Source organism: Panthera pardus, unplaced genomic scaffold (genome assembly GCF_024362965.1).
Source record: "Panthera pardus isolate Hobbes unplaced genomic scaffold, ASM2436296v1 HiC_scaffold_6, whole genome shotgun sequence".
Lineage (NCBI taxonomy): Eukaryota > Metazoa > Chordata > Mammalia > Carnivora > Felidae > Panthera > Panthera pardus.
The window spans coordinates 126872253-126890010 of NW_026526991.1; the positions used below are offsets into that span (position 1 = coordinate 126872253).

General features: G+C 42.1%; 1 protein-coding gene across 1 annotated transcript in view; it reads left to right on the top strand.

Moving 5' to 3' along the window:
* Positions 1-17758, top strand: part of ITGA8 (integrin subunit alpha 8) — a 188832-nt gene that overhangs the window by 160632 nt on the left and 10442 nt on the right. The window contains exons 26-28 of the mRNA XM_019460684.2: positions 2186-2314; positions 6990-7103; positions 13771-13872. Of these exons, the coding sequence (XP_019316229.2) occupies positions 2186-2314; positions 6990-7103; positions 13771-13872 (345 nt within the window). The remainder of the gene's footprint in view (positions 1-2185; positions 2315-6989; positions 7104-13770; positions 13873-17758) is intronic.

Below are 17758 nucleotides of genomic sequence, written 5' to 3' on the forward strand. Positions count from 1 at the left end.
CCCCTGCTGTGGGTCTCGTTCATTCTCTGGCTCAGAGTAAGTCCTGTGTTTTGCTGAGAGACCACTCCTAAGTATTTGTAAGTGATGACGCACCAGGGGCCACCACAAACGTGTTCTTTACCTGTGCACAAGCTGCATATGATGCAACCACACAGGAAGCTGAAGAGTTTTCTTCTCTATGGGCTATTATTTTACTGCTACTGCGACCGCTACAGGAATAATACACAGCGCAATGCTGTTAATTGTAGTCACTATGCTCTACATTCCACCCCTAGGACTTGTTTATTTTATAACTGTGAGTTTGTACTTTTTGACCACTTTCACCCATTTCACCCCCCTCCCCAGTCCCCCAACTGTGCAATCACCAACCTGTTCTCTATATCTATGAGTTAGAGGTTTAGTTTGGGTTTTGGGGGATTTGGGGTGGTCTTTTTTTTTTTTTTAGATTCCACATGGTATTTATCTTTCTTTGTCTTAGTTCACTTAACATAATGCTCATGAGGTCATCCATGTTTTCGCAAATGGCAGGATTTTCTTTTTTTTTATGTTTGGATAATATTTGTGTGTGTGTGTGTGCGTGTGTGTGTGTGTGTACCCCACATCTTTATTCATTCATCTGCCAATGGACACTTAGGTTGCTTCCATATCTTGGCTACTGTAAGTAGTGCTTCAGTGACCACGGAGGTGCATAGATCTTTTCAAGCTCGTGTTTTCCCTTTCTTCGGATGAATACCCAGAGGGCAACTGCTAGATGATGTGTCCATAATTTCTTATGTGACAAACTTAATGACTCCTTTTAGTCCTAATTCTTTACCTGGCTGCAGGATTGGACATCCTCAGTCACTCTTTATTTTTGCAGCTTCCTTTTCCTTGGGCTTCCCTAGATCCATACTTTCTTGGATTGTCTCTTACATCCAATTTCCCCCATCTTACTTTTCCTCCTTGGATCTTCTTCCTCTCCCTGTTTCCTGATATTTCCTTCGATGTTATATGTAACCCTATCCTTATTATTTTACATCTCCTCATTGGGCAACTGGTCGGCAGTTACTATACAGCTTGATGGGTACTGATGGGGGAGTGGAGCCATCATGTGGGATATCAAACAGGGGCTCGGGAATCAGCCTGGTGCACATCAGGAGTGGACGGAGGTTCTGTGCATCCTGTGCAAAGCAGGACGTGAAGGGCTCTTGATTAAGAAATGAGGCTGGAGAAGTAGGCTATGCATGGCATACTAAGGAGTCGGGACTCTACCTGTTTATCCACTAGGTTTTTCTAGGTTGTTACAACACACTGAGCACTCTCATTTCATCTTTTGTGGTCCACCCTACATCTGCAATATAAGAATATCTTTTTTCATCCCATAGAAATAAGCATACTATTATTTTTCCTGGGACTAGAAAGGAAAACATGTGTTTGGGGAACCTGGGGAGACAGAAAATTAAGGTTCTATATTCAGTTGGTTTAAAATGAAGAGTTTTAATAGGATATTGTGTGAGATTTATTGGAACTTTAAAAATATTTATTCAGCTATCAGATGTACCCAGCATGGAGCCTCAGATAAAAATCATAAGTTCTAGAACACTCACAAAACAAACTCAGGGCTAAAAACAAGCTCCCTCACAGCACGGTGTTCATGTGGCATGCTTTGGAAAAGTCGTTTTTATTAGAACACGATTCACTCCTGAGGGAGAATGTTTTACAACTGTAGGAGTGTGGGGCTCAGACATGCCAAAGTTGGGTCCCTGACCGCATCACACTGTTTCCCTATGGCCATCGCCTCACTTTCCTGCCACCTCAGGATCCGTCTCACCACAAAGAAGGTTCCTGAGTTTCACCAGCCCCAATATACAACGAGAGTAAAGTAACAAGTAAATGACTCCTGCTTGAAAAGTCACTCCCTTATGGGGAAATCACTTCTGCTAAAATCGGACCCTTACGAGATAAATTTTCCAGGAATGCATTCCCCATCCTTCAGGAGTTCCTATCGTTGGAGAATGGGAAGCCTTGGTCCTTGTCAGCACAGTTCATTTTGCTGTTGAACACGCTGTTGGTAAATCAGGACAGGTCTGACTTCTCATGTGACTCATGGCCAGTTGAGGGGGAAAAATGCCTCAAGTTCAAGGCTGATGGAAAGGAGGCAAGCACTTATGAGACTGACATGCCATCTCTTGCTTTCTCTTTGCAGCCCGCCACCCCCCCAGAGGACACCCCCGAGCTGAGCGCCTTTCTACGGAACTCGACCATCCCTCATCTTGTCAGGAAGAGAGACGTGCGTGTGCCAGAGCCCCATAGACAGAGCCCCGCAAAAATCCTCGTGAGTTGTCTCAGTGCACGCACATGGGAGAGGAAAGGGTGGATAGGACAGAACTCCCAAACACAGATGGTTTTAACTTCAACTATAGTTTCTCCTTGTCAGTCAGTGCTCAGATAGGCCCACCATGTCTTGGCCCTACATGAAGTGAGCCATGAAAGCGACGTTTCCATGGGGACAAAGGAGTATTTGCATTATAGTGTTTTCACTCTTCTCAACCTGCCATGCAGACCATGTTAGAGAAATAATGATGAGAACGTAAACCATGGCGGGGAAAGCATTTGCAGAACACAAAGCTCTCTCTGTGAGCCTGTCCCCAGACACTGAGCACAAGAGTGTGAAAGAAGCTGTGGGCAGCGGGTCCTGGGAGGTCAGACGTGCCCCTACATCTCACACTCCTCTGCTCGTCCAGAAGAGATGAGAAGGGGGCCTTCTGATTTCCTGGGCCAAAATCCTACAGAGTCTTAGCACTGGGGGATGTCAGAGATCCGTCCTGAGCTTAGTCAGCCCTTTGCAAAACTGAAAGAGTGCTCAAGAGTCAGTAGTTTCTGTTCAGTTCTCTCACTCCTTCCAAGGTCAATGTTAATACCACCAAACTCTACACTTAAAAGAGGCTAAAATGTGGGACACCTGGGTGGCTCAGTCAGTTCAGCGTCTGACTCTTGATTTTGGCTCAGGTCATGATCTCGCAGTTTTAAGTTTGAGCCCTGTGTCAGACTCTGTACTGACAGCACAGAGCCTACTTGGGGTTCTCTCTCTCCCCTCTCTCTTTGCCCCTCCCCTGCCCTTGTGCTCTCTCTCTCTCTCTCTCTCACTCTCTTTCTCTCTCAAAATAAGTAAAAACATTTTTTAAAAAGGCTAAAAAAATTTTTAATGTTTGTCTTGAACATGTTCTAACATTCATAAAAAGTTTCAAATGCAGAGATGGACAGAAAAATACAATAAGCAAGTCTGACTTATTCAGTTTAACTGAAATCAAGGGAAGAATGTTTATTATAATAGAAGTACCTGAAGTAACCTGGCCAAAAGTCATTGGCAGATTTTTTTTCAAGTCTTTAAAATTTTTAAGTCATATATACATATATGTATACACACACACACACACACACACACACACACACACACACATATATACAGTATATGTATACATATATTCATTTATTTTTGAGCAACAGAGAGAGAAAACACAAGTGGGGGAGGTGCAGGGAGAGAGGGGGACAGAGGATCCGAAGCGGGCTCTGCACTGACAGCAGAGAACCCGACGTGGGGCTCAAACTCAGGAACCACGAGGTCATGACGTGAGCTGAGGTCAGATGCTCAACCGACTGAGCCACCCAGGTGCCCCCGAGTCCCTATAAATTTTTATGGCACGGTCATGTTTTTCCAAACCCGAGAGTAGGGAAACTGATATGCTCTTCAGCTTAGGATAAAATAATACAATTTTGCATATTATTATTTTAGGGAAGCTTCCAGGAGGGACAAAAGAACAGAAAACAATGATTTAAGTCCTGGGGATGTGACATACAGAACGGTGGCTACAGCTAATAATATTGCATTGCATACTGGACACTTGCTAAGAGAGGAGATCTTACAAGTTATCGTTAAAAAAACTGTAACTATCTGTGAGGATGGATATTAACTAGACTTATTGTGGCAATCATTTCACAACATATACAAATACCAAATCATTTTGTTGTACGCCTGAAACTAATACGTTATGTGTATTATACCTCAATAAAATTAATCAATTATACCTCAATAAAAAAATTTATAATTTAATTTTTAAAAAAGAAAAACAATGATTGGCATCTACAGAGTTCTAATTTGCAGTACCAATGCGAACGCCCTCTGGAGAACCAGTGCCCAGACCTATATGGGAACCAACAATTTAGAAAAATCAACTTCCATTATAGTGTATGTCTCATGAGTTCACAGAGGCAGTAGGGATCAGTAACTCAAATTCTCTTGAAAATCATCTGCACTTCTGTTGTAGGGTTAGGTTTTCTCCCCCCCCCCCCGTTCTTTCTCATTAAGGATTTTTAAGGCAAGATGATTTTTAATTTCTGAATATCATAGAAACTTATTACTTGCAGATGACAGCAAGGCAGCTTTTGATTTCCATGTCTGACCTTATGAACTCATGCTTTATTCTCTTTCTCTCTTATTGGTTTGAAAATTGCAAATCCTCTGCCTCCCCATGTCCTCAAGTCAAAACAGTCCTGGATAGAAAGTGATTATACAAAGTTTATTCTAAAATCAAAAGTTAAATAAGACCTCCTATGGTTTTTGTTTAGTTAAAAACAACTTACTGAATCCCATTTCTGATTAGGAATTTGAAAGTGCAAAATGCCAACATCCTGTGTTGGGATCATAATTTCCACTTTGCATAGGAAAAATCTGTATCCGTTAGCACTGAAATATAATTTCTCCTCCGCCTAAGAATGTCCTTGCCTGTCTCATCCTGGGCCCCTGCTGCTCTTGTAGGGACCACCCCGTCTCCTCATCTCCGGGCTTTCTTCTTGTCCTTTCCCTACTCAGCTTACAGAAACCTTATCTTTCAAACCTTCTTCTGCATAGGATACTATTAACCGCTTCCTGCAACAGTTGCATCCCTTGGCCTCCCCCAAAAACCTTCTCCCCTGGTTCTCTTCTAGCCTGTTGGCCTGCGTCTTCTTAGAATTGTTCTTGGGCTTCTTATCCGCCCCTGTACCTCTGCATTCCATCCTTGGGCCCCACCCCTCCCCCACCAACTTCACGCCTTAAGAGAAATGTTTTGCAAGATCATAACTCCAGCCATACCCACGTGCCTCCTGCTATCTTAGCCATCCCTGCTGCACTCTGGACCCGAGGGGTGCAGCGTATACGTTCATCTGGATGTCTAATAGCCACGCCGGTCCCAACATGTCCAAAACCCTGTCTCCATGATCCCCAGAATGTGCTTCTCTAGAATTCCCAATCTCAGTAATGCCGGTGCCCATCCACTCAGTTCCCCCGCCCATCCTCCCTCTTCTTCATCAAGATTTCCAATTTGTCACCAACTATCCCGTTCTGCTTCCTGAGCTGCCCTTAACTTTGTCTTCCTCTCTCCATCCCCATAGCGTTGGTTCAGAGCCTCCTTGCCTCCCACTTGGACCCTTGCAACAAGCCCTTATCACCCTCCTTGCTTCCTGCTCTCCTCCCACCATTCTTGCCTCACGTACCACCTGCCCCTAAAACACACGCCCAATCATAACTCTTGCTTAAATGGGATCTTCTGAATACAATCCCTTGGCTCAAATAGGAAAATTCTTTACCACCTAGACTTTCTCTCATTCCTATCTCATTTCCACCTGTCCACCCTGCCCCAAACACCCTTCTCTCCTCTCTTCTGAACGCACACTGGTCTTGTCCTCATCTGCCTAGCTCACTCTTTCTCACCCTTCAAGGTTCATTCTGAGCACCACCGTCTCCAGAATCCTCCAACAGAGCTAGCTCACCAGGATCAACAGCTCCAGGGAGTTATAAGAATCACCTCCTTCCCACTCCCCTCCTTTGCCTCCAGAGGGTGGGATTGGAGATACACAGCTTGTCAGTAATGGAGCGCAGGTAAACATGCAGGTCCTCACATGTGACAGGGACTGCAGGGACTGCAGGACTCCTGCTCCTCCTGGAGGCACAAAACCCCAAACACCTCAGCACCCAGCCCAAGTAGAACAAAAATCCCAGCCACCTCAATTTGGAAATAGCATGTAGAAATGTGGCCTTCCCAGAATTTACCAGATACACATTACTGACTGCTTTGCTTTTAGAGAATTCTGAGATTCTTGAAAAAGATTTTCATGGCAACATGTACCTCTGTGGCTTATCCATTACTTAAAGTGAAATGCCTCCGTTAAATCCTGCGCATAATGTCCAATAAACTGATGTTTATTGAGCATCTATAGGCCAGTGCCCAGTGCCTGAGACATGAGAAATAAATAGAGTATAGCCTATGCATTAAATTAAAATCAGCGAGGGAGTACAATTCAAGAAGTATCATCCTACACATGGGTACACAGAAAATGGAGGTGAGTTGTCCATTTATTTCCATACCGGATCCAATCAGAAAATATGATTTGACAGGGAGAATGTCATCAGTTTAATGAATACTTCCCAGAAAGATGCATCTCATATAGAAAAAGTTACCCATTATAAATTGGCAAACCTAGAAACTAGTTTAAAAATAGCTTAATGGATGGAACCTGCAAGATGCTGCTTTATAAGCAGGAAGTAATTTAGGGAGAAGAATGTTATAGAGATATGCTTGTCCATGGGTTGCTAACACTGGGTCTTTGAGATAATCTAGACACAGGGAGCTTTGTCTGAAGCCATGTCAGGGCTTGCTTAGTTTAGGGTCAGGTGTTGTAAATGTCTATAAGAAATGTCTTCCCAAGTTCTGAGAAAATGAAACAAAACAGTCCAATCACTGCCGCAGGAAGATTGTTTTAAGTTCTTAGGGGCAAAAAAAAAAGCTTAAATTTGATTACCAGTAAAATTGATGCATCATTACTACCAAGCTGTTTCACTGTAGCTGTTTGTTATTTAAATGAATAATTTATGGATTAGGTGGTGACTTCTGGGAAAATGCAATGTAGATAAACTGACTTCAGTGCTGATTTTCTACCACGGTTTAAAGACATCGCTGTTGTGTTTTTTGCAGAATTGTACAAATATCGAGTGCTTACAAATCTCCTGCGTGGTGGGGCGACTAGAAGGAGGAGAAAGCGCCGTCCTAAAAGTCAGATCACGGTTATGGGCCAAGACCTTCCTCCAGGTAACAACACTGACTCATATGCACACACTCTGCAGGGAACCTCTTCTCAAAAGCTCAGCAGGAAGCTCTTCTAGAAGGGATTTTTAAATGTTGTCATTTTAAAATTTAAAACAAATGGAATTTTTTTCATTTGAAAATTTTGATTTGTTTAATTTTTAACTTAAAATTTTTATGAATATTTTTAAGTGTTTCAATTTTAAAACACTTTTAAGAGAAGTGTCTATGAAGGAGTTGAGCCGGTATCAGCCGGTCGTCTTTCCCATCAGGTGAAGACATTATTTTTTTCCAGCTTTATTGAGATATTGTTGACATACAGTGTATGTAAATTTCAGGTGTACAAGGTGATGATTTGATACACGTATACGTTTTGGGATGACTACGACACTGAAGTTAGTTAATACCTCCAACCCCTCACGTAATTACCTTGGCATGTTTGTGGAGGGCAGGTGGTTAACTTTTAAGATCTACTCTCTTAACAGCTCTCAAGAACACAAGACCGTATTGTTAATTATACATCAGATCCTCAGAACTTATTCATCTTATAGCTGGTAGTTTGTACCGTTTGACCAACTTGTCCCCAATTACCCCACCCAGCCCCTGGCGACCACCAATCTGATCTACTCTATTTCTGACTTCTGCTTTTTTAGGTTTCACATGGAAGTGATTTCACACAGTATTTGCCTTTCTTTGTCTACCTTATTTCACTTAGCATAATGTCCTCCAAGTCCAGCCACGTTGTCACAAAAGACAGGACTTCCTTTTTATGGCTCAGTGATATTCCTTCACCAGCTTTGAGGTGAAGACCATTTAAATACCCTGCGTCCCTAAGACCTTTAGACAGTAACTTAGATTCAAATAAATCTCTTTAGCTCACCTCTTTATACCCAGTGCCCAGCACACAGTAGTTCTTCAGTAAATATTAGCCAGTGGGATGACGGTGAGTGTAAGAGCACAGTGCAAGCCACAGGCCCAGGAGGGTCAAAATAGAACCCGATTAAGAAGGGAGAAGGGAGATTGCCCTAGAAAGTTGTGGTAGTTTAGTGTTCCTACAGCCTGGGTTCCAGCCAGGATGCATCTCGGTGAAGAGACACATACGTGTGATTCATAGATTCTTCTTCGCCGCTTTGGCCTCTCTGTACTGTGACATCCCACACTCCTGCAGATAATTCTGCTGGTTGTGTGCATTGTCAAGGTTTTAAATCTCTTTTATACTAAGCAGATTAATTTCTCCATTGGGAAAGAGCTGTTTATTTAAATGAGACTACTTTGTTTGTGACCTTGTTGTTTGGAAAGGATTTAGAAAGGGGGAAATGAGCTAAAATAAAAACCTCACCAAGTCTATACGTTCTTGCTCATATTTTAACTACTAAAAAATTCATTTGGTTCATTGTGCATAGAAAATCAAATGGTAGAATCCCGTTAAGTGTAGCTATTAAATTCAGAATTTCATACCTCGGGATTTTCACGTTTTCTGTGATTGAAAATACCTCCATAGTCTCACAAATCTTATTTAATTTAAATAAAAAGAAGATAGAAAGAAAGTTAAAGGTATTTTTTAAAAGGTCGTGAAGTTTTTGTTTTTTAACTTAAGGCAGGATTTCTTTTCTTTTTTAAATGTTTATTTTCGAGAGAGAGGGAGACAGAGAGACAGAACACTGGTTGGGGAGGGATAGAGAGAGAGGGAGACAGAATCCGAAGCAGGCTCCAGGCTCTGAACTGTCAGCATAGAATCTGATATGGTGCTCGAACCCATGAACCACAAGATCATGACCTGAGCCAAAGTCGGACGCTCAACCGACTGAGCCACCCAGGCGCCCCCCTAAGGCAGGATTTCTTAATCTCAGCATTAATATCTTGGATAATTCATTGTTGTGGGGGGCCCTGGCCTGTGCATTATAGGATGCTTAGAAGCATCCCTGGCCCCTGCCCACCAGATGCCAATAGCAACTCACACCCCAGTTGTGACCACCAACAATGTCTCCAGACATTGCCAATAGCCTCTGGGGGCAAAATCACCCCAGTTTTTAATGCCTAAACCAAGGAGAAGTGCAGTACCCAATTTATTTGATTTTTTTTTAAGCTAAACCATTATTTATCCATTCACTCAACAAATATCATGGACAAATATCACTCAACAAATATCAACAACTATGCACCAGGCACTGCTTTCTAGTACCATGTACTTTCCATCAATTTGCTCATGGTCCCTGTACTTTGGGGCTGTTACTTCTGATCTCAGCGTTGAGGAGTTGAGAGGAGGAGTCTTGCTGAATTCCCAAGCCCATGCGCTCTCAATGATGACCATCCATCCCTTCTATTACTTTGGGTATCATCACATCCTACTGAAATAAGGGAGAATAACTTCGGTGGAGCAGGACTAAAATCATTACAACACCACAGTCAAGGGAAACATGATTGTTTTCGATGTCATGTGTCAGTTCTGTGATGTTAATCTATTCCAGCAGGAGGACTTCAGAGGGAAAGTTGCATCTTGGGGCTGGGCTCCCAGGTAGGTCAGTAGGTTAAGTGTCCAACTTCGGCTCAGGTCACAATCTCACACAGTTCATGGGTTTGAGCCCCGCATCAGGCTCTGTGCTGACAGCTCAGAACCTGGAACCTGCTTAGGATTCTGTGTCTCCCTCTCTCTCTCTGACCCTCCCCTGCTCACACACACACAAACACTCTCTCTCTCTCTTTCAAAAATAAACATTAAAAAAAAAAAAAAGAAAGAAAATTCCATCTTCATTTTCCTGTTAAGGATGACCCAGTAAGTCTGGAAGAAGTCAATACCAATTGAGGAAGTTTGCAAACTATAAATATTTAGCACAAGCAGAGTCAAACCAGAACAATCTGCAGGGACGTTCTTAAGTCCTATCGGAACAAAGTACCACTTTGATACCAGATACCAGAGAGAGTGGCCCAAGTCACCAGCATTTACCCTCAGCCATAGCCCAAATTTCGGTACCCCCCCACCCCCAGTTTCTGCTTATTCCTGTCTTGGAATGTGACTGCCAAAGAGGAGTGTTTTATTGCAATCTCTCTCTCCCTCCTTCCCTCCCTCCCTTCCTCCCTCCCTCCCCACCCTCCCAAAGAATATACTATATACTGGAGGTCATGCAATCCAGAAGGAGGTAAACATTTTCTGCCTTCCTAATCCAAACTAGAAAGTTTACAATTCTTGCATGACATGATTTGCTGCATTGTGTTTGTTTCTGTCCACTTGGTGAACGTGCAAACTGGTCAGAAAAAGATTTTATTTAGGTTAATCCTAAATGACACCCTGTCCTGTGACTGTTGCTTAAAACAATCCTTCACAGTGTAAGATTTTACCAGTAAAATCTTTGTCGTCTCACAAGGCTTTGTTTCTGGTAAATGTTGAGAACTTACACATGGGCTGTGTGGTCAAAAACAATTCTTGAGAAGGAATTAAGCAGTGGGAAGGTGGGAAGGAAAGAACTCATGATGTTACTAGCCACACTCTGTATTTAACCAGTTCAAAAGCCTCACTCTCCGTTTGTTACCAACTAGAGGACTTTTATTAGTACCAAGACCATAAGCAAATCATTGTGCACAAGTGAATAACAGAGGCAGCTAGTGAGCTGAAAACCAGGGTATAAATGACGCAGCCATTATAGGAATAGGGCATTTTCTGAGGATTGACTGCTAGCTGGGGCAGGTTGAAGGTCTGAGATATTGTCGAGGGATATTAACTGCAGCTGCTTTTTCAATCCTATTGCAGCTACATGAATAGATTGCTATATGGAAGAAGAGATTGTTTTGTTTTGTTTTGTTTTTTGAGAGCGATAGCAGGGGAGAGGGGGAAGGAGAGGCGGGGGACAGGAGAGAGAGAGAGAGAGAGAGAGAGAGAGAGAGAGAGAGAGAGATTGTGCAGAGCCCGATGTGGGGCTCCATCCCATGACTGTGAGATAGTGACCTGAGCCAAAATCAAGAGTCAGACGCTTAAGCAAGAGCCACCCAGACGCCCCATGATTTATTTTAATAATAAGAATAATGGGGGTGCCTGGGTGGCTCAGTTGGTTGAGCCACCGACTTCGGCTCAGGTCATGATCTCACCGTTTGGGAGCTCAAGCCCCGTGTCGGGCTCTGTGCTGACAGCTCAGAGCCTGGAGCCTGCTTCTGATTCTGTGTCTCCCTCTCTCGCTGCCCCTCCCCCACTCGTGCTCTCGGTCTCAGAAATAAATAAACATTAAAAAAATGTTTAATAACAAGAATAATGTAGTTATGTAAAGACCATGGCGGAAAGCGTTCACCTTTAAACATGGAATGAATCTGCTCCCAACTATTGTTCACGAATTAAATACTTATCTGCACCATGCCTTTGACCTGCATCCACAAGAGGAGCGAATCCTTGGTGTGCCTAGCTGATCGAAGCCTAATAGCTGACGTTTCTCATTCCTTAGTGCTCTAGAGCATCTTAGAAAAATGGGCAAAAATACATTTTCCTACTGAAAAGAGTGGCAGAAACATTGTTTTGGAGAATAAAGAGTAGATCAGGGGCGCCTGGGTGGCTCAGTCAGTTGAGCATCCCAACTCTTGATTTCAGCTCAGGTCATGATCCCAGAGTTGTGGAATCCAGCCCCACACTGGGCTCCACGCTGACTGTGGAGCCTGCTTAAGGTTCTCTCTCTGTCTCTCCCTGTGCCCCTCTTCCCTGCTCACAGTCTCTCTCACAAAAAGAAAGATAAAAAATTAAAAAATCACCAAGTGCACACAAAATTTTATTAGCCGGGTTTTCCACATTAAAAAAATTTTTTTTAACTTTTATTTATTTTTAAGACAGAGCACAAGCAGGGGAGGGACAGAGAGAGAGAGGGAGTCACAGAATCTGAAGAAGCCTCCAGGCTCTGAACTGTCAGCACAGAGCAGGAAGCAGGGTTCAAACTCACAGGCTGTGAAATCATGACCTGAGCCGAAGTCAGACACTCAACCAACTGAGCCACCCAGGTGCCCCAAGGTTTTCCACGTTCTAAAAAACACTTCTCACATAAACAAACAAAAAATCCAGCTTTCGGGTAAAATGGAAAAGCCAGGAGACAGGAGCCACCAAAAAAAGAATTTTTTCCAAATGAATAAAGTTACTTATCCTGGAATGTTAGGGTAGAAAGAAAGAAAAAGTCGAAGATAGAGTGACTTCAAGTATTTAAAAGTTTTGCATGGTCTAGCCTATGCTTATCATCTAGAGGAAATGGGGTTTATTGAAGGGAGGGAAAAATTCAGCCACAGGGGAAAAAAAAAAAAGAACTTTGTAAAAAAAATGTAAACAAAATTATTACAATACAACCTGATGGACTGGCCGCAAGCAACCCAACATTGGATTATAGGTGGGGAAGTGCTCGTGAATGTTTAATAAACTGCTCTTGGGGAGCGGGAGAAAAGCTCCAATATGTAGCATTTGCTGATTCCCATGGTGTAAATATCCCCACCATGGCCGATTTCAAGCTGCCAACACAATGTCACCAAATACGGAATTGGGAGGTGAGGCTCCTCTACACCATCATGTAGTATTTCCACTCCCAGGTCCAATAGACCTAAATAATATCCAGAGCACAGATACCAGTAAAATATAATAAAATAATTAAGAAATAGTGAGCTTTGAGTGTGTATTACCTTTTTAAAAATATAATTTTCTGAAGGTTATGTATATTTAAACTTTAATACTGGTTCTGTTTAACTACTGATACTCAAAACTGCTGAAATTTTAACACTCTGCTCTCAAGAGCCTTGTGAGCCAATTACAGCCCAAGACTGGATAGCTGTAATCACTGTCTCAAGTTAAATGGAGGAGAACCACAGAGGCTTACATTCTCAAAACGGCTCTCCTTGACTTGCTCTTAAATATTTTCCTTTGGCTTTAATCAACAGTTAATGTGAGAACCAATTAAACAAACAGACAAAAACTTATGTTCTCTCAAAAGTTCTCTCAAAAACGCCATGGCTCTAAGTCTGTGGTTCTTAACCAAAGGGATTTTGCTTCGCAGGGGACATTGGCAATAATTACAGATATTTTTGGTTATCACACCTGGGGTTGAGGTGCTACTGGCATCTAGTGGGTAAAGACCACAGCTGCTGCTATACGTCCTGCAGTGTTCAGGACAGTCCCGCATTCAACCCAAATCCTAACAGTACTGAGACTGAGAGAGCCTTCCCGGGTCTTCTGATAAGATGAAATGTGATAAATTCCTTTATAATTTAGTACCAGTCTCTCTCCTAAAACGGTTCCCTCTATCATATAATAAGAGTTTTGTAACTCATTATACCTCCCTTTTGTTCTTCACTAGCAGCAACTGTAGTAATCCTTGTGCTGACTCCTTTCAGGGACTCTGATGTTCTGCTTTTATTCTAACATCATTGAACCAAGTCTTTTGTTAATAAGACAAATTCTTTTCAGAACTAAGAAGAGGATGGATTGTTGGGGGGACGGTTGGATGGACAGTTGCATGGATATCTACAAAGATGTCTGGATGGATGGATGGATGGATGGATGGATCATAGGATGGGGAAAAAATTTATTTCAAGAGAGAAAAAGAAGAAAGAAAGAAGGTGGAATTTTGCTTTGGAAATGGGAGACACTGAAAACAGTTGGCTGCCATTGTAACTTCTAAAAGATTTACTTGGAATATATTTAAATATATATTTTTAATTTCAGAGAAAAAATGATCCCTATTCTCTTGCATCCCTGGTGTCCTTCAAAGTTAAGAAGATGCCTTATCAAGATCAGCCAGCAAAACTCCCAGAGGGGAGCATAGGAGTAAGTATCTGAAAAATATAGACGCACAATAATTTCACTGAACTAATCATTTTTTAAATCACTATTCAACTTGTGCTACATTTAAGTGATTATTACATTAACTTGAGAAACTTGAGAGTGCAGGACTAATACCACTTTTCTTTAAGTTTATTTATTTATTTTGAGAGAGAGAGAGAGAGAAAGCAGGGGAGGGGCAGAGAGAGAGGGAGACAGAATCTGAAGCATGCTCAACGCTGTCAGGGAAGAGCCTGAGGCGGGGCTTGAACTTCACAAACCATGAGATCATGACCTGAGCCGAGATCAAGAGTTGGATCCTTTATCACCTAAGCCACCCAGGTGCCCCAGACTAATATCACTTTTTAATCAAGCCATTTTGTTTGAAAGGAGCCCAGATAGCAATGATCATTATATTGAAATTGCCCTGATTGTTTAATTGTTTATTTATTTACTTCTTTTCTGATTGTTTAACTTTAAGGACAGCATGGTGAGTGAGGTGGGGAGGAAGGAGTCTCTTCCTTAGGGACAGCTGGATGACCTTAGACAGTCATCTTTCCTTTCTAGGCAAAGAACTATAATTTTTGCCTGAAAAGAAAAGGACACTATGAGCTTCATTTGAATGAAATGTTATTTTCAAATTGAGGCTATCAAACATTACTGACACCCAACTCAGACCTGCTGAGTTAGAATCTTCATTTTCTCAAAATCATCAGGGCATCGTGTACCCAGAACAATTTGAGAAGCACTGCTGTGGATGGTATATAAGTTGATACTATCATAATGTGTCTTATGAGTCTAGGTCTTAAATGTAATTATAAAATTTAATCTTTCTATAGCCTGATCTACTTTTAGCCATTTAAATTAGATGAATCCATTGATTAGTGATTTGCAACTCTTGAGTATGCAAAGAAGCATCACTCATGTGACTTTAAAGATAAAAACATGCTAAGACCTCACCCCAAACATCAGGATTCAGTAGGTCTGGCACTGTGCTTTAAAAGCGCCTGGGTGGCTCAGACAGTTAAGCATCCAACTTGTAATTTCGGCTCAGGTCGTAATCTCGCAGTTGGTAAGACTGAGCCCCACGGTGGGCTCTGTGTTGATGGTGTAGAGCCTGCTGGGATTCTCTCTCTGCCCCTGCCCTGTGCTCACTCTTTCTCTCAAAAACAAAACAAAACAAAAAAACCCCAAAACATTGAAAGCACTGAGAATCTCTAGCACCTAGTCTGGCAGCACGGAGCAAGACCCACATTTCCAATGTGTTTCAAAACACATTCTCCGGGGGGCGCCTGGGTGGCTCAGTCGGTTGAGCGGCCGGCTTCCGCTCAGGTCATGATCTCGCGGTCCGTGAGTTCGAGCCCCGTGTTGGGCTCTGTGCTGACAGCTCAGAGCCTGGAGCCTGTTTCCGATTCTGTGTCTCCCTCTCTCTCTGACCCTCCCCTGTTCATGCTGTCTCTCCCTGTCTCAAAAATAAATAAAACGTTTAAAAAAAAATTGAAAAACAGTTTAAAAAAAAAAAAACACATTCTCCGGGCTTCATCCTGGCTCCGCCCACTCTAATTAAGAAACTTTCAGGAAATCACTCTGCTTCGCTGGGGCTATTAACCATATTCACCTGAAAGCATTGTCGAGAAGGTTAATAAAATGATGTCTGAGGAGCCCAAGCATTACACCCAGAACAAGGTATTCAAGTCAGTAATAGCAACCCTCCCAAAATGCCTTACCCTCTCCCTCTAGGTTGAGGAAGCCCAAACTAGAAATGTCGAAGTATTTGAGTAAACATTGGTGGCATTTGAAAGTAAGCACTGCCACATCTTTCTTTATGTGGCTCATCTCTCTTTCCTTAGCAAGATGTCTACCACAGTTTGGATTTATGTTCAACCTAGAAGACAGAGGCTTTGGGTTTTTAATATAGGATGTTCTTCCGAAGAGGTTCAAAGGCTTGTTGCTCTAAGGGAGATAAATCTGGGTCCCTTTGTTTTCTCCGAGCATGTGTTTCATAAAAGAAACATATGTTACAGTCAGTCCCATCAACAGTATTGTGTCTTTCTGCACTGGCCACAGGTGACAGCCTGCTGTTCTCAACCCATCTCAAAAGATCCACAAAATCATCAGATACATGTGCTTCCCCCATCCCCACCACTCCTGTCATTGCATTTTTCAAAAGCCTTGTTATCTGGGGTGAATGATTTACCACATCATGAATATGAAGGTTATTGGGAAAACATTTCGGAATGAAGGTTCTCTGAGGTCTCGCAGATCTGCCCCACCCCACGCTCAAGGGAAATGATTTTCCTGTGGCTTGCTTTGAGAGGACTGGGCTTTGGGCTGGCTGATGTTTTCTTCTAGCAAGTTCTTCTCAAAGGTCTTTCTTATATGGAAAAGAAAGCAGCAGAAGAGAATTGCTTTAAGGCGCTAAATCAGTTGGAATGGGTAGTTGGGAATCATAATTATGAACCCCAATCCCTACTCTGCCATTGGGTAAACCTTCTCGGATACTTTTTTTGTGATGAGCCTAGAGACTGGTGGCTTGTTTTCCTAGGCCCTTGTGCGGGTTGATTAGTTTGTTTGTACTTCCTTGGCAACAAGGTCATGATTCAGCCATTTTTTTGAGCCCGGTGTGAGCTTCTTTGAAGAAGAGAGCAATCCCCATTTGCTACCTGCAGCATGTCTGTTTGTGACAAATGAACTCATGAAGCATGACTCTGGCCGTGTTCAGAGGTGAGGGAAAGGTTGCACGAGGCAAGGAATAAACTGAACACAGAGTCATTAAAGCACAGCAGAGAAAAAAACAGGATTCAGTCATTTGAACACTTTGCTTAATAATCATCTTTGGCATTTGTATGTGGTGCCACTGAAGCCAAATTCTATAATTTACATCCAGAAAAGGAATATTATTGTCTAGTAACTGCAATTGTAGTTGTTATAAACTAGTTAGCGAAAATCTTTCCTTAAACTTCCTACAGGGGTGCCTGGGTGGCTCAGGTCACTATCTTGCGGTTTGAGTTCAAGCCCCGCGTCGGCCTCTGTACTGACAGCTCAGAGCCTGGAGCTTGCTTTGGATTCTGTGTCTCCCTCTCTCTCTCTCCCCCGTTCATGCTCTGTCTCTCTCTCTCTCTAAAAAATAAACATTAAAAAATATTTTTAAAGCAAAAACCTCATACAGAAACTGTAAATCCATTTCATTGCTAGCACAGCTTTAGAACCTTAAAATAGAGTTATTATATTCAACAATTATTTGTGGAGTTCAAACTGCTTATCTCATAGGGGCTATTGAAATGTTAAAATGTGTGTTCAGCTGGTCCACTTTATGTTATTATTTTATTCTAAATGGCACTGTAGGTAGGGCATCTTGGTACATTTAAACCATTCTTGCGACCCCTATGAAGTATGTTTACACAAGATTTTGTGAGACATAAATACAGATGTCAACATTAATTACAGTTGCAAATACAAGGGAGCTTTTTCCTTCTACCTTGGTATTTTGTCAAATATACAAAAACATATCATAAACGTCAATGATAAAATGTAGGCATATTAAAAAGTTATGTATGGTCCTTCAACCGTAATAAAGAACAACGAGATTTATGACATGATGAAGGTAAGATTAAATGTTCCCTACTTAGCATCACTTTAAGAAAGTTTAAATTCCATTTATAATTTATGGATCTCACTTCCTAAGATTGCAGATAATTATAATAAGTGAATTGTTAAAATTTTATACTATTTCTTTATTTTTTTTTTTAATTTTTTTTTTCAACGTTTTTTTATTTATTTTTGGGACAGAGAGAGACAGAGCATGAATGGGGGAGGGGCAGAGAGAGAGGGAGACACAGAATCGGAAACAGGCTCCAGGCTCCGAGCCATCAGCCCAGAGCCCGACGCGGGG